The sequence below is a fragment of the Gossypium hirsutum genome, chromosome D08, assembly GCF_007990345.1.
Source record: "Gossypium hirsutum isolate 1008001.06 chromosome D08, Gossypium_hirsutum_v2.1, whole genome shotgun sequence".
Lineage (NCBI taxonomy): Eukaryota > Viridiplantae > Streptophyta > Magnoliopsida > Malvales > Malvaceae > Gossypium > Gossypium hirsutum.
In genome coordinates, this window is record NC_053444.1 from 43,221,306 (window position 1) to 43,243,112 (window position 21,807).

The window sequence follows — 21,807 nt, forward strand, 5'->3', positions numbered from 1 at the left end:
GAGACAAGAGATCCTAAATTGATCCGTTACTGGAGATTGGTTTTGGGATTGATCGAAGAGTTTGATGACATTACATTCTGTTATCTCCCACGGGAAGAAAATCAGATGGCTGATGCTCTTGCTACTCTAGCTTCCATGATTAAAGTGAATCAGGTAGAGGATATGAAGCCTATTCAAATTAGTATTTATGAGATCCCAGCTCACTGTTACAGCATTGAAGAAGTAGAGAATGATAGTCCTCCCTGGTACCAAGATATATTGCAATATGTGAAGAATCGCGAATATCCAGATCAGGCAACGAAGAATGATAAGAGGACATTGAGAAGGCTAGCTATTGACTATGTCTTGGATGGGGAGATCCTATACAAAAAGGGAAAGGGGAAAGGATCGAGTACTGTTGAAATGCGTAGACGCTGTAGAGGCTAAGGAAATCTTAGAAGAAGTCTATGAGGGTGTTTGTGGAACACACGCTAATGGATTCACCATGGCTAGACAGATTATGAGATTCGGGTATTACTGGTCCACCATGGAAGGAGATTGCATCAACCATGCCAACAAATGCCAAAAATGCCAAATTTATGGGGATAAAATGCACGTGCCTCCTTCTCCTCTTCACGTCATGACCTCTCCATGGCCTTTCTTCATGTGGGGTATGGACGTTATTGGACCAATATCACCGAAGGCTTCTAATGGACATCGTTTCATTTTTGTGGTTATTGATTACTTCACTAAGTGGGTAAAGGCAGCCTCATATGCCAATGTCACAAAGTCGGCAGTCAGCAAGTTTTTGAAAAAGGAGATTATATGTCGATATGGAATGCCTGAAAGGATTATATCTGACAATGCGTTGAATCTAAATAACAGCACAATAGCGGAAGTCTGCGATCAGTTCAACATTAGACACCATAATTCATCACCGTATCGCCCAAAAATGAATGGTGCAATGGAAGCGGCGAATAAAAATATCAAGAGAATCGTGGCAAAAATGGCTGAAACTTACAAAGATTGGCATGAGAAGTTACCTTTCGCTCTTCTGGCTTACCGAACATCTGTCAGGACTTCTACTGGGGCAACACCTTTTTCTTTGGTTTATGGAATGGAGGTAGTGTTACCCATTGAGGTTGAAATTCCTTCTCTTCGGGTATTGGCTGAGTTAAAATTGGATGAAGCCGAATGGATCCAATCTCGGTATGATCAACTAAACCTGATTGAAGGAAAAAGATTGAAAGCCATTCATCATGGCCAAATGTATCAGAGGCGAATGATGCGAGCTTACAATAAGAAGGTTCGTCCCAGAGAATTTCATGAAGGGGATTTGGTTCTGAAAAAGATTCTCCCTTTACAAAAAGATTTCAGAGGGAAATGGATGCCAAACTGGGAAGGACCTTATGTTGTGAAAAAGGCTTTTTCTGGAGGCGCTTTAATTTTGAGTGAAATGGATGGTAAAAATCTTTCGAATCCCGTAAATTCAGACTCGGTTAAGAAATATTTCACTCGAAAGAAGAGAGGAATCAAGGTGAAAACCCGCAAAGGGCACTTTGATTTCCTAAAAAAAAAGGAGAGGCCAAGGTGAAAACCCGAAAAGAGCGCCTTGAGACCAAAGGGGGTTTGAGTTGAAAACCTGAAAAGGGCGGCTCAAACATTGTCAGATTGGGGCATATGGTGACCTTGCTAAAGTCAACAATAAAGGGATGCACGACGTCTTGGGGGCATTAACGAAGTACTGTAGATCCCCTAAACACATGTTAAATTCAGAATGATTCTTGGCTTGTATGGAGAAATTCAAGCGGCGATATCCAAAGCGCTTAATCTTCATATTGTTTGTACCAAGTTTGTTGGTTCTTGTAAATAGTTCATTCTTTGTTGTTCTTGAATATTTTTTCTTTTCAAGACATTTATTATCAATAAATTCCTGAATTAATTCATCTCTTACTCAGTATTTTTGATCTTTGCGCAAGCATGTTGCATAAGAATAATGATTGATGGACTAATTAACTTTTACAAAAGAGGTTTGGCCTATTACTCTGGGAATTTCTAAACAATTTAGTAACCTAAAACAGGACTATTGTTTGGAACACCCCGAGGACAAAAGATAAAGAGTCTAAGGAGGAAAAAGTTTAAAATAAGACTGTTTCGGTTGTCTAAATAGCGAATGAGACAGCAAGAAGTTTTGATGGGGTAGGAAGAAATCCCCTATGGATAGAACGCTCCTCATTTGGGCATAAGCATTTGATAGGACACCCTGAGAGTGTTGTAAATGAATTTCATAATCTGTGTCCTTGAATTGTGATAGGAGAGGATTGAAGAAAAGTCATATACCGTTGGGTTACCGTGGGAGAACGATGGTATGAATTTTGGCGCCCTAATGGATTAAACTTTGAGGTTTACAGTGGGGAGCAACCTGGCTAAATGTTTCTTCAGAAAAGCCAGTCAAGTAAGAAGGCGTTGTAGCACGTCAGTCACAAAGCCTTAATAAACTTTGAATAATGACAACCTAAGCGGGATCATTCTCGGAAAAATAAAATTTTGCATTCATCATTTATATATACCTAGTTAGGAGCATTTGACTCATCCTGATCATGACATCCTAATCACTAGGCATATTTAGGTCATGTTCCCCAGAGAACAAACCGGTGAAACACCAGATCGTATCTCCCTAAGCAGTAGTGGAGCGGATCGAAGACGGCGAATCTTATCTTTCCAAGATAGTGGGAAGCAGATTTAAGCCACCAAACCTTATCTCCCTGAGCAGCAGTGGAGAAGGTTGAAGATTGTAGATCTTATCTCCCTAAGCAGTAGTGGAGCAGATCGAAGACGGCAAATCTTATCTTTCCAAGATAGTGGGAAGCACATTTAAGCCACCAAACCTTGTCTCCCTGAGCAGCAGTAGAGAAGGTTGAAGATTGTAGATCTTATCTCCCAAAGCAGTAGTGGAGCAGATCGAAGACGGTGAATCTTATCTTTCCAAGATAGTGGGAAGCACATTTAAGCCACCAAACCTTATCTCCCTGAGCAGCAGTGGAGAAGGTTGAAGATTGTAGATCTTATCTCCCTAAGCAGTAGTGGAGCAGATCGAAGACGGCGAATCTTATCTTTCCAAGATAGTGGGAAGCAGATTTAAGCCACCAAACCTTGTCTCCCTGAGCAGCGGTGGAGAAGGTTTAAGATTGTAGATCTTATCTCCCTAAGCAGTAGTGGAGCAAATCGAAGACGGCAAATCTTATCTTTCCAAGATAGTGGGAAGCAGATTTAGCCACCAAGCCTTGTCTCCCTAAGCAGTAGTGGAGCAGGTCGTACCCAATCTTATCTCCCTAAAGTTGCAGTGGAGTAGATTGAAGCACTATTTCCTATACTTCTGAAGATGCAGTAGGAAGGAATGAGGCTACCCGAAGAAGAAGAGTACCAAAGACCAGCATGACCGGGCAAAGTTAGGCATCTGTAAAGTCTTTGCTTCGTCACTGTTACACAATAACGAGCAAAGAGGGGCAGTTGTAATACCTAAATTTTACCGGGCCCAAAATAATAAAAAGTCCATTATTTTACATGTCCGGAAAAAAAAAGAGAGCCCAGAATACATGGCCCAATTTAAAACAATGGGGGCCCAAATTTCAATGGCCCAAAACGGATGAAACCCTAGGGTTTCTGATCTTTAACAGCGCCGCAACCGAGCCAAGCCGAATCCTCCGGATTTTCCCCGATCTTCACCTGCAAAACAAGGAAAGAAATCAAACAATATATGGAAAAATCATAGGTTTGAGAATCAAAGATATGACCAGATTTATTCCTTCTTTGCTTTATTTTCATTTGACTATAAAAGAAGATTAAATACATTGTAAAAGGGATCCCGAATTCGAGAAACCAATAAAAACAGGACACTATTTCACAGAAACCGATTGAAACGCAAAGGTTGATATATTTTCTTTTCTTTTTTTTTGTTATTTGTTTTTTTATATACTGAATAAATTAAAGTAAAGGAAAGAAATAACCTTTCTTTTTGGAAGCGCCGTACGACGGCCGAGGAAGCCACCCCCGAGAACTGGTGGCTGGAAACCGAAAGGTTTCGTGTTGTTTTGAACCTCTTCGCTGGCATTTTGAAGGATTTAAGCCCAGATTTGGGCATAAGGGGGTCGAGAAGGCTAAAAGGGGAATTTTCCCCTTTTCCGGCCACCACAGACGATGGTACCGGCGCCGGAGAATGGCGGCCGGTACGGTGGCCGATGATCAGCCGTTGACCGGACTCAGACCGGTGCCCGGAGAAGAAGGAAGGATTTGAGAGATTTTTTTTAGTTTTTTTGTAAAGAATGAAAAAATGAATTTTTTTTTACTGAAATTTGGCTTAAATAAGCCAATCAAAACGGTGCCGTTTTGAGGGGAGGATCCGCGTGTCGACCCGACCCGGACCCAGGATCCGCGTGTTTTTATGCGGAGGGGCAAATTGCACTTTTAGCCCCTCCGCCTTTTTATATGTTTTCAATTAAGTACTCTCATTTTTTTTAATTTTGGCCTTTAATTTATTTTAAATTCCAATTAGATCCATTTGAACGGCGCCGTTTTAGAGGAGAAGGGAAAATTACCCTTCCAGCCCCTCTACGTAATTCGCGCATTCAATTAAGTCCTCCAGGCTTTATTTATTTGCGGATTTACCCCCTTTATTTTTAGTAGCGATTCGATTTAGTCCTTTTTTATATATTTCTCTTAAAATCAATATTTTAATAATGTTTTTTTAATTATTATTATATATATAGTTTTATGTATATATTTCTACTAAAAAAAACATAATTTATATTCACATGTTTAATTTATTTAATTTTGATGTTATTTTAATTGTTTTAAACTTATGTTTTTTATTTCAATCATTGGTCTATTGATTTAGGATTACATGTTTTACTATCTTGCCCATTTATTTGATATTTTGCATGCCATTATTGTTTGTATTATTTCCATGTTATCGTAATATTTATTATCGCATGATATATTTAAAGTAGCATATCATTACATTTTTTCTCAATTTTTAAAACCAAACTCTTTCAAAATGGATATTCTTTAAACCAAAATAAACTCATTATTGGGAATTCAACACGTTGTGTCCTAACGTATTGGATGTGACGCATTGATTTTTCGAAATGAAGATTTTTTTTAAAAAGTAAAGGAAATATTCCGAGTTTGGGATTCTAAAGGGATCGTGCCCTAACGTATTGGGTGTGATTTCTTAAATCTTGAATAAGGGGATGTTCTTTTAAAGTTTTATTGTATAAGTATTCTGACCTAATTCATTTTGGAGGAAATTAGAATATTGTGCCCTAACGTATTGGGTGTGGCATTTTTGCTTCTCTGGATTGAAAAGGGTTTTAATACGCATCGTTTTAAGTTTTTTTTAAAGACTATATTTTTAAAATTTTCGACCTTAAGATATTAATTAATTAACTAGGTACCAATTTTTGGGCGCAATGAGGGTGGTAATCCTTCCTCATACGTAACCGACTCCCGGACCCGTTTTCTAAAACTCGTAGACCAAAGCCGTTTTTTTAGGTGATCCAACACACCGTAATAAAAGATTGGTGGCGACTCCCAATTTTAATTTTTTAAAAAGTTGAAAACCTTAAAACTTTTATTTTTCAAAAACGGTTTCGACAAAATCAAAATAAAATGGAACTTTGAGTTGAGTTTATTTGTTCTTCTTGTTAGAATCCAAATTTGAAGTTACAAAATTAGAGGGCTTCCACAGAAGATATTAATGGTATACAGCAAATTATGTATACAACAACCTTCTTATTCAATCATTGAATATAAGAATAGAAGTTACCATGGCTAGTGCATGAATTACAAACAAAGTATAGTTATATAATAATCCCTGTGAAGTCCAGAGAAAGATGACTGGACCGGCAGAGGGAAACAGATGAAAGAATGGAATTCGTACGATAAAATATGATGCTCATCTAGGAGCCAAAAGAAGACTCACCTCAGTCTCGCAACCCTGAAAATTTCCGACACAAACCAACATCCGAAATGAACTAGGCGAAAAACTCTTTTGATTAACCATTAGCCACTATCTCCATAATCACATCATTCCAGAAGTCTATTGGTCCAGGTATACACCAATGTAAACAATCGTTCTGAACGACTGCTGTTTTGTTCTTTGAATACGGTTGGAACTGTCGATATGGACCTGGATGTCCATCTGGCCTCGATAATAAGAGATTTGTGAAGTCGAGGAGCTTGAGATTCAATTCATTATTGGCTACTTTTGCGGATGCCTTCTCAAACTCTTCTAATTCAATATTTCGTAGAATTCTATTCAAGTCCTTTATTTTAACCTCTCCTTCTTTAGCTGGTATTGTCTTAAGACAAGTCCCACCATTATGCCATTCCCCATTCTTAAAGTGATCTGGCGTGGACGTCCTAAAAAAGATCAACCCCTTATGCTTTGATGTTTTAATGAAGTCCATGACATAGTGGAGGGTTTTTTTGTAAGCATATTCAAATCCTAATTCTATCAGGTTTTTTCCTGGACATAGATGGCAACCAACAATGACATCATTCTCATGATAGACTGCAGCCTTGAGAAACCATTTTCCGGTAGAGATTATCATGTAATCTAAGCTCGGGTAAATATCTAGCCATTTCTTATCAAGTTTGTCCAGATGCAGTTGAACTTCAGCAGTAGAAACACCGTTAATATCTTCAAAAGTAGCAGCCTTTACAAGAAAAGGAGACCAAATATTTGATATTGTTAAATTGTATGATTGGAAATGCCATCTCTTTGATTTGGAATCCACATCCTGGTGAATTTGAACAGGTTGTTCAACCTGAAAGTTTTACAAAGAAAATATGAACAAGACAGTTTTGTGAACAACCATAGTCAACTACAATATTTTGACGCCAGTTGAAAATAAGTAGATAATTTGATGTTCGATGGTAAAGAAAAAGAACACAATTTTTGCTCACTAATTTCATAAATATCAAGAAACAAACTAGGAAGTAGTATAATATTATATTTAATATGCTTATTCAGAACAACATACATATAAATGATGAGGTTAAAAAAACATCCATCCATCAAAATTCTCCCTATAAAATAATTGTGATAATAAAATGCTTCTTTGTTCCTGATGGAGTTTTGATTACTCCATATTCCATAACCTGTTACAACAAGTGATGAAACAACAATTGTGCTGCTATCAAAACCTTTGTGTTGGCATGTTTGACATATTTGGGCTGCCAGCAAATTTTAGAACTTTAGAGCCCAACACTTGAGTTCTCAGCATCAGCACGTTTTACTTACAGGAAGTTTAGAAAGTTTAAAATTGGATAATTATCTACTTCGGAAATTTTGATATTATTGCATTTAATGGAGTATTTATCAAAAATATTATATTGATAAAATCAAATTTTAAATTAGCGATAAGGACTCATCTTTTTGGTTGTAGGCCAAGTATGGAGAAGCCCTATAAATATCCTAGTGGTCGACGTCCTCAAGGGATAGTTTTTGGGAGTGTCTTTCACTTTTGTATTTTGCTATTATTTGATTATTTTGTGACACCCAAGTATTATTTAGAGAGTTTTATTGAATGAAAAGTGAGGATTTTGGATAGTGATTTGCATCAATCCAAGTCATTGTTGGGGCTGCAAATATTCATTGTTGTAAGGGTAGTTTAGGCTTTAGTCAAAAGGTGATTCGGTTGGATTGTTAAATAAAATCATTCTCTAAGTAGGGCTCCGCAAATGTAGGATTGTTGATCTGACCTACATTAACAAATATTGCATGTTATCTCTCCTTACTTTGATCCTTTTTTTTTACCTTGTCTAATTGTTTTTGTTCTATTCCAACCTTTGTTCTAACTTCTATTAGAACAAAATTGTTTTTGAATTGCAAACCAAGTTATTTGTTCCAATAGTTTTTCGAATGTCAAAGTTGGAACAAAGTGAAAACTGAAGGTGTTTCCAATTGGCATCAAAACAAGCTTCAAGCACATGTGATGGAGATGTTGAGTTCAATTTATCATAATGGAATCCATGAAGGAAGTTAATTTGACAACACGACCCTTGTTGTTACTTGTTTCAGAAAACTATGCATACTGAAATGCTCGTATGAGGGCTTTCATCATCTCTGTCAATGAAGCAGCGTGGGAAGCTATTGAAGATAAGTGGGTTCGACCCATTGTGGCTGCTGTTGATGGCATCACACACCTTAAAGAAATAAGCAAATACATTGACGAAGAACAAAGGGTTGTTCATAGAAATTCACAAGCTCTAAATGCCATTTTTAGTTGAGTTGACTTGGACTGACTTAAATTCATTTCTGTGTGTGAATCTACTAAGGAGATATGGACGACCTTGCACAACCAACATGAAGGAATGATTTTGTGCCTATGTCAAAATTTCATATTTTAACAACTAGGTTCGAAATTTTAAAAATGCTTGAAAATGAAATTATTTCTAGATTTTATGCAAGATTATGTGAGATTTCTAATTAGGCTTTCTATCTTGATGATCGTTTTTCTAAGGATAAATTGGTGCACAAAGTGTTGAAGTCTTTACCAGAACTAATTGTCATTAAAGTCACAATAATAGAGAAGGCAAAAGATATCACCACTCTCAAGAAGGACGAGTTAACAAGCTTACTCCAAACCTTCGAGCTAAATTTGGAGGAAGCAAAAGATGAAAAAATGGGTCTAACAAAGAACAAAGCATTCAGTGTCCAAAATGTTGTTCCAACAATGATACATATAGTGAAAAACATTGATGAGTTCAAAAAGCAATTAGCCCTCCTTAGAAAGAGCATGAAAAGGCTTTCTAAGAAGGGAACTAAGTTAGATGATAATGGGACAAAGAAGAATACTATTAAATGTTATAAATATAAGGGATTTGATCTCTTTCAATCAGAATGTGCTAATACTAAGAAGAAGGAAAAGTCACTCGCAATAACTTGGAGTGATGAAGAAAGTTTTGATGTCAAATAAGATTTGAGCAACTATGTTGCTTTTACATAGTTGCTTTTACTACTTCTGCTCCAAACCATGTTCCAACATATTCTAAAATATATAAAAAAGGTCATATAATGATGATTTTATCTTTGAATCTTTGGAGGATGCTTACAACCACATGTTAAAAAAATAGACATATTGTGCAAATTAAATTATTCCTTAATGAAAGAAATTATTGTCCTTAAAGGACAAAAAAAAAGCTCAAAATTATGGTCCAAGAAAAGGATGATGTTTTGAAAGCAACCAAGAACAAGTTAGATAATGCAAAAGTTGTCTTGAAGAAGTTTGGAGGGCAAAGTGAGAACCTAGATAAAATTTTAGCTTTAAGAATATTTGAGTTAGGCCGTAGAAGACTTGGTTACATCTATAAAGGTAAGAAACCTACAAATCTTATGATTTTTGTTAAAACTAAATATGCCAGTTCTTCTCTTTATGGGGCACGAAATGAGAATTTCTTAAATATTTTATGTCATTATTTTGGGAAGTTGGACATATTAGACCACATTATTTTAAGATGATGCAAGATAGGAATAAATTCAACTCAATTGAAAAACATATTCGAATAATGAACAAAATAAAGAGACCACAACATAATATTAGGATGACAAAAGATCGAGCACATTTGAGTTATAAAGATCAACAATTTATTGGCTCTTGTGTGAAGAATGATTGATGTTATGGCCACGTAGGCCTTTGATTTGGCCAAGACCAATCTACTTCCTTAATTAGCCACAAATTAAAGGTCCAAATTGGGTTTTTATCACCATAAAGCTAGTTGAGTACAACCATGTAGATTGGCCCGAATTTGAGGGGACTAAATGCAATATGAAATATCCTTAGACACAGCTATTTGGGCCATAACTTTCATCCATTTAGCTATTTGAGTTTCAAAATTCATTTAATTTATTTATGTATGTTTTTAATATATTGTACTTCATGTTCATAGTTTATTCTCGTTTGTGTCATTTGTTATCATGCTTTTTTTGTGTCCACAACTTGTTTACTTTCATTTTGTTAATTAAGTATCATAGCTTTCTAGTGTGTTTTTCATGCCTTATGTGTTTATCTTTGTTTGTGTATTCTGGTAGTTTGTTGATGAGTCTTTCTATATTGATTTTCAAGTACATTGATTAGCCATCATGGATCATGTGACCCTTCGACTTCTACTTCAAATTCATGCATAAAAGATAACTTAAGTTATAAGAGTTCATACATTAATGGATGGTGCAACAAGTGAGACTCATGTGGCTACTCATTTGACAACATATTGCATGAACAACAAGGGGCTATGTGTGTTATTATAACCACTTGATCAACAGATCAATAGAATAGGTGGTAAGATGGACTGAAGTTAGTCAATAGATCCCATCATTCGAGGGTTTGAAGGTCTGGATCTAGAGTCAGATAAAACTGTTTTGCTAATGCAGTCAAGGAAAAAAAAGAATCAAAAAGATTGAGCATACCTTGATTTTCATTAGAAAAAGGGATCAATTTCTTTCTTTTCCAACCTTTCTCTATTGAGAAAAACGTAACTGAAATCCAAATCGATATGATAGATTAGAAGAGACAGCAGGGGATAAGAGAAGATGATTTGTTCAGAAAATAGTTATGCCATAAAATAAAAGAATTCTATAACTGTGCATATGCCTTCAACAAAAGTAGAGCTAATCCCAGAAATTACCAAACTCTCTTTTTTCGTTAATGATACAAAAGGGGAAGAACGTTCAAGCACATGCACCTACAAGAGGGACAAACCTGCCATGTTCATGTACAAATTTCATTGTTGCACTTTGAATCTAGTAGATATGTTGGCAAAAGGAATGTACATCCATATTCATGCATTGCCAAAGGGAAGAATACTTAAGATACATGGAATTTTTGGTCACTAGAGGGGCTTACATGAATTTGGTCGATTGACTTCTTCCCATGCATGCACTCTCCTTCAACGTATTAAATGCAGCCACCAAATTCATCAACAAGGTGCATGGACGGCAAGGGAAATATATATGGTTGTTCTTTGCATTCTTTGAATACTTGGATTCATGAACTTTAGGATTAATGTATCATCTTAATTCATGTATCCACATTAATGACCGAAATCCATTCATGTGTTAGGGTCCTATATATATTCGATCAAACACTTTGTAGTGGACTAATGAACATTTTACTATCATTTGAGAGTTTATCTCTTTGTTCTTTAAAACTAAACTCGAACTTATCAAGACTTGTCATGTGGCGGTCAAAACTTAACTGATCTTATCACTTTCTTTCTCACATATTTCCAAAGTGTGGTGATCACCTCTATACTATTGGTTCCTTTCTTGTTTATAGATAGTGGGTCACAGTTCTTATTTGTTCCCCAAACTTTTGAGACATCAACATCTTTATAGAAACTGGGTCTAGTTGAATTTATTACTTAAGTTCATTTCTAAGATTGTTTTTGCATTCATAAGTTATATCCAAAAATAATTTTTTTTATTTTCTTTCATACTTATCGTATTTTCGAAAGCTGAACCTGTTAAGAAATGATCGGACAACTTAAATCATGACTTGTAATCCTAACCGCGTACGAGATTCACGTCATTTGCTATCAGAGCTAGTATTCTTCACATGTATTGTTTTATTTTCTCTCTCTCAAATTTAAAAAATTCAAAAAAATTGTGAGAAAAAAATTGTGAAAAAAAGGAAAGGAAAATACAAGGTGAAATTAAAAAAAATTCTAGGATCCCATCAAAAAAATTATCATCTAATTAGTACTTTTGAGTCTATTTTACATATTTTGGTAAATTTTTAAAATAACAAAAACATAACTTCAAGTCAAAAATTTTCTTTTTCTCTGTTAAGCCAAAATACCTTCTAATCATATTTTTGAGTCCTTTGAACCTATTTTTGTCAAATTAATTTTAACCTTCCATTTTTTTCGATTGCGTCTCACCCTAACAACTCCTCTAAGATTACCGTTTTGGTAAGTTATTTTCATACCAAGTTCTTCAAGACCTCAAGATATTTAAGTGGTAAAACGCAAGAGCGTGTGATCTTATTAAGAATGATAAAAGATAGAAATTTTGTGCAAACACAAAAGGAGTGAATTTTCTTTCTAAAATTAATACATGAGGTTTGTTTTGTGAGGTACAGATCTTATTGTCAAATTTGTTCTTTTGTTTATTAAAATCATGATCAAAGAGAGTATTATTTCGAGGAAGGCACTAAACATTTGAATTGGAAGCAAAGGATTACAACGAGAGAACCTGTTTCAAACTCGTTGCCATGTAAAAGACAAGGTATGTAGTTTGATAGTTGATGGTGGGAGTTGTACTAATATTGCAAGTACAATCATGGTGGAAAAGCTCCAATTGCCTAAAACAAAGAACCCTCAACTGTACAACTTGCAATGGTTGAACAAAAATGGTGAAATCAAAGTCACCAAACAAGTGATGGTGTTTTTCTCAATTGGTAAGTACAAAAATGAAGTACTATGTGACGTTGTCCCAATGCAAGCCTATCATATCCTTCTCAGATTTCCATGACAATTCGATTGATGAGTTCATTATGATGGCCATGCTAATGGTACACTTTCGAGTGTCAAAATACGAAGATCACCTTAGCATCAATGACTCTGGATCAAATTCGTGATGACCAAGCCAAGATTACGAAATCGAGAGAAAAAAAGAATGAAAAGGAAAAAGAAAGTGAAAAAAAGAATGAAAAAGAACAAAGTGTGAGAGAAAAGAAAAAGATGAGGTAAAAGCAAAGAATCTATTGGTGGATGAAGAAAATAGCAATATCCAAGCAAAAAAGAGAGATGCTTTAACTAACCATAACTCAAAATTGCTTTGTGATGTTTCTTTATTCCAGGTTTCTAAAAATCCATCAATAGATGATTTGTAGCTTCATTATTCACCCAGTGGAAGACAGTTCCATATTTGGGAGAAAAGTAAGCTGGAGAATGAAATTACTCCACAAGTTTAAGAAGGTAAGGATGGTAAGGAACTTTTTGAGATTAAACCAAGATGGCATTCTTTGAATGTTGTTGATAAGTTTGTCACTAATAGTGTTTTAAAAGGTTTTCTTTACGACATTTCATTTCATTGGCTTAGTGTTATTAACAATGAGTTTTCATATAATAATAATCTTGAACTACTTAACGTTGATGGTTATGTGAAATTCATGTCTCTTCATTGGAAACACATGTGCATGTACATGTTTATTCGAAGAAAGTTTGAGGGTCTTGTTTATTTAAACATTCATATACCTAATTTTTCTTTGTTTAACATGGGTGATTTGTTTTGGAAAGAAAAATATTTGATTCATGGATATGTGGAGGATCAAAATTTTATGTTTCATTCTGGGGACTGTTTATCCATATCATTGTTGAGAATATTCAAGTATCAGAATTTCATTTTAACAACTGCGTGGATAGCTTTTTGTTGTTCAATATTTATTCATCATTTATGAAAAAGAAGTATTTGATCTATAATGAGTTGCAAAGGCAAAACTAAGTCTTTGATCCCAGAGTTAGCTTGTGTTTACAAACTTTGAAAGGAGATCTTGGTCATTATCATGTTTATACAAATTGTACTCTCTCTGATATATCTCTTTGAAGGTGGTTCTTTTTTATAAGGGAGGGATTGCACGAGCTTATACTAGTTTTACTTATAAAGGTGTTTTTGTTTTTCAGGTTTCTGGAAGAGTTATTTTCAATTCAATGGCTGAAAAATACAATTTAAGGGACCATAATCAAAAAAGATTTTTTGAACAGCAAGGGGCTATGCATTTGATTTTTCATTAATGATACAAGGGGGAAGAATGTCCACGTGTCACGGGGCTAGACCTTTCGTCTCGCAATCCGTGCGACCTTAGGCGATCCGTTCATCCAAACTCACCTAAGTCAGCCTTAACTCAAGTGAGGATTCTTTTAGAACTCCTCCAAGGCACCAATTGAATAGCGGAAGCAATTTATGCCAAAAGAAGAACAACAAAAAGAACGCTCGCAAAGTGTTTGAGTAAATGCTCTCTATTTCTCTTATTCACAAAAAAATAATGAAACAATGAATGGAGTGAGTAAAACTGAGGGGGAGGCTCTCTATTTATAGTTGAGCTCCCCTAAAACCGACGGTCAAGATGCATTTACATTGACGGATGAGATTTAACCATATCCCTTAATTTTAGGGATTTACAAGATAGGCCTTATCAAATCTAATCTAATCTTTAGAAGATATGATCCCCTCTATCTTCTAAGATTAGTTACCATATTAGCCTAAATTGCCATCTCTTCATTATCAGGCCAACTAGGCTTCAATCTGACAGGCTTGTCCAATAGCTCTTTGAATCGGGCCAGTTCTCGTAGGCCAAATGATCCCCATCTAAGCAATAGACCTCAATTGGATGCATTTGGTGCGATGGTCATGGGCTTTGAACTGCGGCCCGTGACATTCTTCCCCACCCATTCTCGCAACGTCCTCGTTGCGACTTCTGAATGGCACTGACTTGATTCGTCTTGGTCTCGTCTCAACGCCTTAGCCTTTCCCTTCCTTCGGGACTTTTGCTTCGGCTTATGTCGCTTCTTCACTCGAACCGTCCTACTCGTTTGTACATCTCAATGACAAGAAGTTATGTCACTCTTTTTTCCAGATTCTAACTTTGCTTGAACAGAATCCTCTTGCTTCACCACACTTGGCTTCGCTTTGCCCACAGTCTCTCGGCCTCTTTGCTCAAGAACTTCGAAAGGGCCCCTACGTTCTTGCCAAGTCAACAAGTTAGAATGGAAAACACTATCACAGTGTTCGGAATGTACCTTCGCATTTACTCTGGTCAACTGTCCCACATGCATCACTTCCCTTTCCTTGAAGTCTGATGCACCACCCACCTCTCCCATAGGTGGAAGCCTTGTCGATGACTCGGCCAACTCCGACGCTTCACTCAACTTGAGCCTCATTGGTCTCAGCTTCACTGTTTTCATCGCAACTCTTTCCTCTAAGTCCGATGACAAACTCACATCTTCCTTGGGTGGAAGCCCCTCCGATGACTCACCAAGCTCAGACGTTGCCTTTCTTTTGACTCCGGCTTGCTTAGGACAGTTCCGCAACTCATGCGGACTACGGCACAAGAAGCACTTTACTCGCTTCTTTTTGCTCCTCTTTGCCCTCTTGGTTTCGACTTTTCCCTTGCTCAAACCAAGCTTCTTGGGCTCCTTGTCTGCTCCATTATTCCCCTCAATGACAGACTTCCTCGGACACTTTCGCAACCTATGCAGACTATGACACAAGAAGCACTCCACTGGCTTCTTCTCGCTTTTGGCCTCCTTGGCTTCGACACCCCTTGCGCTCGAACCAAGTACCAAGGCCTTACCCACCGGCTTCTCCTTAAGCGTGGATTTCTTCAGACATTTCTTTAAAATGTGTGGACTGTCGCAAAGAAAGCATTTCAGCCTGTCCCTTTTCCTCTTGGGTTTCTTCTTCCCAACTCGTGGATTCCCATTACCACCATTGTCACCGTTGCCATTGCCATCAACAATATCTTCCTTGTGATCCATTTTACGTACGCTCCTTTCCTCGGACTTAGAAGACCCAAGCTTGTCTTTCCCTAGACCAAGCTTGACCACAGACTTAGCTACCGTCATGGCTTCCGACAGCTTTTGGACACCTCTTTGTTCCACCTCCTGTCTGACCCACAGCTTCAATCCATTTTGAAAAGTAAGCAATGCCTCTCTTTCAGTCACTTCTAAAACTTGGAGCATGAGTTCCTTGAACTCTCGAACATACTCCCCCACTGTGCCCCGTTGCGTTATCCCTTGCAACTTTGCCCGAGCTTCTTCCTCGGTAAATTTTGGGTAAAACTGTCCCTTCAATTCACATTGGAACTCTTGCCACGTCCCAATCCCACCTTGCCTTTTATCTGTGGTCCTACCTCACCACCATAAAAGCGTAATGTCAGTAAGAAACATTGAAGCAGTGTTTACCTTAACCGGATCATCCATGATGCCTTTGGACGGAAGTAGTTTTCCATCCTCCACAAGAAATTGTCCACATCGCATGCAGACCTTGTCCCCACAAACTCTTTCGGCTTCGGGACATCCTCGTTACTGAGTGCTGCATTTGCCACTCTATTCCCCACGGCTGCTCGACACAAGGCCAGCTCTCCCTCGAGCTCCTCTATTCTTGTGCTCAAAGCCCTCGTCGTGGCCATTGTTCCCTCCCTCAAAGCCATCATCATGGCCTCGAGAGCATCATTCCTTTCCGATAGCTTGTCCCTGTGTCAATTAAACAACTCGTTTACCTTATCCATGGTGGAATCAAGAGAAATCTTCACATAATCTCTGGACTGCTCCTTCCAGTTTGTTATGCGATCCTCGACCCCATCGAGTGTCTCCTTTACATCCTCCATGGATCCCTCGAGTTTACCCACACGTTCCTCTACTGCCGATAATGTCTCCCTCAAAGATTTCCTCGCCCACTATTGTTCAAACTATTCTTTCAACATCCCAACGGTGCTTTTGAACCAATAACTCAAATATCACTTGGTTCAAACCAACAGCTCGGATACCACTTGTCACGGGGCTAGACCTTTCGTCTCGCAATCCGTGTGGCCTTAGGCGATCCGTTCGTCCAAACTCGCCCAAGTCAGCCTTAACTCAAGTTAGGATTCTTTTAGAACTCGTCCAAGGCACCAATTGAAGAGCGGAAGCGATTTATGCCAAAAGAAGAACAACAAAGAACAACAGAAAGAACGCTCGCAAAGTGTTTGAGCAAATGCTCTCTATTTCTCTTATTCACAAATAATAATGAAACAATGAATGGAGTGAGTACGACTAAGGGGGAGGCTCTCTATTTATAGTTGAGCTCCCCCAAAATCGACGGTCAAGATACATTTATATCGACGAATGAGATTTAACCATATACCTTAATTTTAGAGATTTACAAGGTAAGCCTTATCAAATCTAATCTAATATTTACAACATATGATTCCCTCTATCTTCTAAGATTAGTTACCATATTAGCCTAAGTTGCCATCTCTTCATTATCAGGCTAACTAGGCTTCAATCTGACAGGCTTATCCAATAGCTCTTTGAATCGGGTCAGTTCTCGTAGGCCAAATGATCCCCATCTAAGCAATAGACCTCCATTGGATGCATTTGGTGCGATGGTCACGGGCTTTGAACTGCGGCCCGTGACACAAGCACATGCACCTACAAGAGGGGGATAAACCTGTCATGTTCATGTGTAAATTTAATTGTTGCACTTTGAATCTTTTAGATATGTTGGCAAAGGGAATGTACATCCATATCCATGCATTGCCAAACGGGACGAATACTTAAGATACATGGAATTTTCAGACACTAGAGTGGCTTACATGAATTTGGTCGATTGACTTCTTCCCATGCATGAACTCCCCTTCAACACATTAAATGCAGCCACCAAATTCATTAACAAGGTGCATGGACGGTAAAGGGAATGTATATGGTTGCTCATTACATTCTTTGAATACTTGATTCATGAACTTTAGGATTAATGTATCATCTTAATTCATGTATTCACATTAATGACCGAAATGACCATTCATGCGTTAGGATCCTATATATATTCAGTCAAGTACTTTGTAATGGACTAATGAACATTTTTAATACCATCTGAAGTTTATCTCTTTGCTCTTTTAGAACTAAACCCGAACTTAACAAGACTTGTCTTGTGGCGTTCAAAACTTAATCGATCTTATCACTTCCCTTTTCACTTATTTCTAAAGTGTGGTGATCACCTCTATACTATTGATTCCTATCTCGTTTATAGATAGTGGGTCACAGTTCTTCTTTGTTTCCCAAAATTTCGAGACATCAACATATTTATAGAATCCAGGTCTAGTTGAATTTATAACTAGTTTCGTTTCTAAGATTGTTTTTGTATTAGTAAGTTATATCCAAAAATCTATTATTTTATTTTCTTTCATATTTATTGTATTTTCGAGATTTGAACCTATTAAGAAACGATTGGGCAACTTAAATCGTGACTCGTAATCTTAACTGCGTGCGAGGTTCACGTCAATGATGTTGCAACTCATGGAGATCATATTGAAGATTTATCGAACGTTGGACCAACTTTATCTAAATATCATGGAAAAGATTGTTGTTCCACGAGCTACAACCACTATTCCTGATGATATAGCTTTTAATTTCATCCCTTCTTAAACACCATGATACAAGCTAATAGGGGATGAATAGAGTAAAAGGGAGTAATGATGCTAATTTGGTGATACTGTTTCTTCTTAGTTTATAATTATGGTTTTTTAAATGATTTTGATATGGTAGCTAATTTTTTTTTAACAAGTTCTTTTATTTGGTTTCTAGCAGGATTTAATGGTAAATATAAGTACATGCTAAGGGGAATATGTGTGAATCAAAGTAATATGTAACAGAGTAGCAAACTTTGATTGATAGATTTGTCTCAAAAAAATGAAGATCTCTTAGTGAGGAGGAGCTCCTCTAACATTTTTGGAAAAAAGGGAGAGATGTATGTGTCCAACATATGTTAATGTTCAATGTTGTTCTTGGTTGATTGTTTTTTTTCCTGGTTGGTTGTTTTGGTTAAAGTTTAGTTTAGTTTATTTGCTACTAAAGTCTTAACTTTGTTATGAAAATTGTGATTACATGGTTTGGGAGATAAGCATATCTGGAGTGTGTACTTGACACGAAGCATGAGTTCAATTGTTGGTTTGATTTTGTCAAAATCACAAAAGGGGAGATTGTTGGAGTTTTGATTACTTCAATGTTCCATAGCCTATTAGAACAAGTGATAGAACAACAATTGTGTTGCTATCAAAAGTTTTGGTTTGGCATGTTTGACATGTATAGGCTGAGAATATGTCTTGATAAACCAACGAACTTTTGAACTTTAGAGCCCTACACTCTAAGTTCTCAGCATCATCATGTTTTGCTTAAAGAAGAAGATTAAGAAGTTTACAATTGCTAAATATCTATTTTGGAAATTTTGATATTATTGCATTTTATGAGAGAATTTATCAGAAATATTATATTGATAAAATTAGTATTTAATTTAGTGATAAAGACTATCCCTTTTATTGTTGATAACAATAACATTAAAGTTTGAACAAAGTGTAAACAATTTTTTTTATTTACTACCTTTTGTATGAGTGTAACATCTTTTAGAGCATTCGAACCCATATTCTATTACATTGGCAACAATACCTATACTAACTGAGCTAAAACATACAACAAAATGTTTTTCTTTAATTTCCCTCAAGGAAATGAAGAACTTTTTTTTGCTTAATCAACGCTATAATGAGAAGTCAATAATAAATCTATATGCGTATGCTTATATAATTAATAAAACCGGAAGTCAATAATAGCTTATAAGCATATCCTGATACAATAAAAAAATCTCAGATAAAGATTGCTTTCTTGGTATAATAGTGTCTGCAAAAACTGATTAATGATTTCATCAACCCCAAAGTCATTAACAAGATTTCTTTAATTGGGCGTTTGCATTACTTGCTTAGCCCGACATTTTTCTAGATACCATCCAGATTTGATTAGCACAACTAAATGGAGCAATAATTATTAACAATTAAGACGAGACCGATGAAGATAAACAAAGATGCATAAGGGCTTTGATTAGCACAAGTAGTTTTAATAGATTACTACGAGCTACCGTCTCATTTATCTTTCTATCAGAGACTAACATGATAGAATGTTGATGTTTATCTGCTAAAGTGATTAACTAATATCAGATGCAATCAACAAAAAACAAATCACATTAAGTTGTTAATACACTTTATTTGGAAAAATATTCACATGCAACCCTTAGAAAATGCAGTGCAAACACATTCACTGGATTCAGTGAAATCCCAAATTTCCAATCTCTTTAACTTAACATCAGACCTAGCATTGAAGTTGTTTATATTAGTTACCAAGCCAGCTATCAACTTCTGAAGATACAATAGCAGCGAAAAAAAAAACCTACATGAGTATGGATGCAGTTAACACAAAGAGGAATGAAGTGTCGGGATACCTTACTTTGCCACAACAGAAAAATAGGCTATAGAGGGTAAATTGCGATAAACACTAGCAGAGTGGCCAGAGAAGCCTAATCAGCCTAGAATGATAGGTCCTAGCTTCCTAGGATCAGAACCAAGCATTAATAACTATGTAGCTTCGCTAACCAATACTCTCTTTTTCTTTCAAGGAACCTAAATGAACTGATTTAATTTTTTTTTCCTTAAGAGAGGATTAATCTTGAATTTCAACTATCTATTCGTCGTGCAAGTAATATACTAGCTCATCAGTTATGTAGGTAACAATGTTCTTTTTAAGATAAAGCAGATAGTTGAGGCCAGGGAAGAACACAATGTTAAAATTTGCTAAAGTTATCAAGTACATACTGTTGAGAGCATACACAGCAATGACTGTGCGTGGTTGCGAGATATGGAGTCACCAATCAAGGCCCATGCTTTATTTCTCATCAACTCCAGAAATCTCTCTGCATTAAAACGAGGTAATTGACAATCATGTGGTTTCCATTTCCAGTATAGATATCCAAAATCAGGGCGGCCATTCTTCATACAATTCTGATGGTTTTCTATCCAAGGGCAGCTCTCATTTGTGTATGACGGGCCCGAGGGATTGGGAATCCAATCCCCTTTAAAGAGATCACACTTTTCTGTAATAACATCTGGGGTAATCATAAGTTTAAATGGTTAAGACACGATATTGAACCCGAAATAATTAACAAAATCTTGTATGTGAGATATGAATAGTAAAACAACAATGGTGGCAATACATTATGGATGGTAATCGGCAATATCAATCAACTAAAAAAATGCAGCATCACGATATTAAGAATTCATCCAATCCCACGGAGAAAGTTTCATCAATAATTAGAACCAATAATTCCCAAATTATACACTAAATCAATCACATAGAAAAGAAGAGAACCAAATCCAAACATGCTACACCAACGTAAATCAACTTGGAAGACAACCATCAAAATTTTCAATCTTTCTAATCAAAAGATATGTTTTAAATGGTAGATCAGCAGATCTTAAAACACCAAGTCTAAAGAAAAAAAACTGAGGAAAGAAGCAATTGTAGTTACCAAGATGTATGTGATCCTCATTTTCAGATATTCCAACAAGGACAGGAGGTTCCACGTACGGAGCTCGAACTTGCACTTTCTCTGACACAGGCGATTCTAAATCAGATGCGAATCCTTTATAATGAGCGACGAAGAGCCTAAAAGCAAGACCCAATAAGAGAACAACAACTGCAAGCTTTACTATTATGTGATGATGTTTGTTCGTAGAGAATGAAATCCAGTTCACTCTCATTTTCCTCCTTGGCCTTGGTTTTGTTTCACAAAATTCAAATGGCTAGGCACTTTATTGGATGTTTCTGTAAATCTGGGTACTTCGTGAAAATAGAAACAATTGAATCGGGAATTCCAAAAACCAACATTGGATTCTTTCACTTTTTACATGGTTTTTTTACAGTAAGAACAAATGGATAAGGCTTTTTTCTTCAGTTCTTGAGTAATACTATTATATTAGTATTTGTAATTGTGGCAGGCGATGGATTACTGGTTAATAATGAGAGGCATATGATTATAAAGTGATTGTTCCTAATAAATAGGTGAATGAACAAACAAAACGAACAGTTTCATCCGTGGGATCCAACATGGCGAAAATAAATCTTACCTTTTGGTACTAAGAGAAAATAAATGGATACAACCTTTTTATAATTAGTGCTTATTTGATTATGTTTCATTAGAATAACCATGTTAACGTGTGTATATATACACGTCCAAAAAAAAATGTTTGT

The 21,807-nt window shown here is 36.5% G+C and overlaps 1 protein-coding gene across 1 annotated transcript; it reads right to left on the bottom strand.

Moving 5' to 3' along the window:
• Window positions 1-5,740: 5,740 nt before the first annotated feature.
• LOC107910006 (protein trichome birefringence-like 23) lies at window positions 5,741-21,576 on the bottom strand. The gene is made up of 3 exons (XM_016837742.2): window positions 21,086-21,576; window positions 20,373-20,662; window positions 5,741-6,806 (listed from the first exon to the last, which is right to left on the bottom strand). Exons 1-3 carry the CDS (start codon window positions 21,315-21,317, stop codon window positions 6,033-6,035), a joined length of 1,296 nt encoding a protein of 431 aa, XP_016693231.1. The 5' UTR covers window positions 21,318-21,576; the 3' UTR covers window positions 5,741-6,032.
• Window positions 21,577-21,807: the final 231 nt, after the last annotated feature.

Coding starts and splice junctions, on each gene's coding strand:
- LOC107910006 (XM_016837742.2), bottom strand. CDS start 21,317: ATGAGAGTGAACTGGATTTCATTCTCTACGAACAAACATCATCACATA. Junction 20,663..21,085: donor TGAGGATCACATACATCTTG/GTAACTACAATT, acceptor TGATTACCCCAG/ATGTTATTACAGAAAAGTGT. Junction 6,807..20,372: donor TGCTGTGTATGCTCTCAACA/GTATGTACTTGA, acceptor TAAAACTTTCAG/GTTGAACAACCTGTTCAAAT.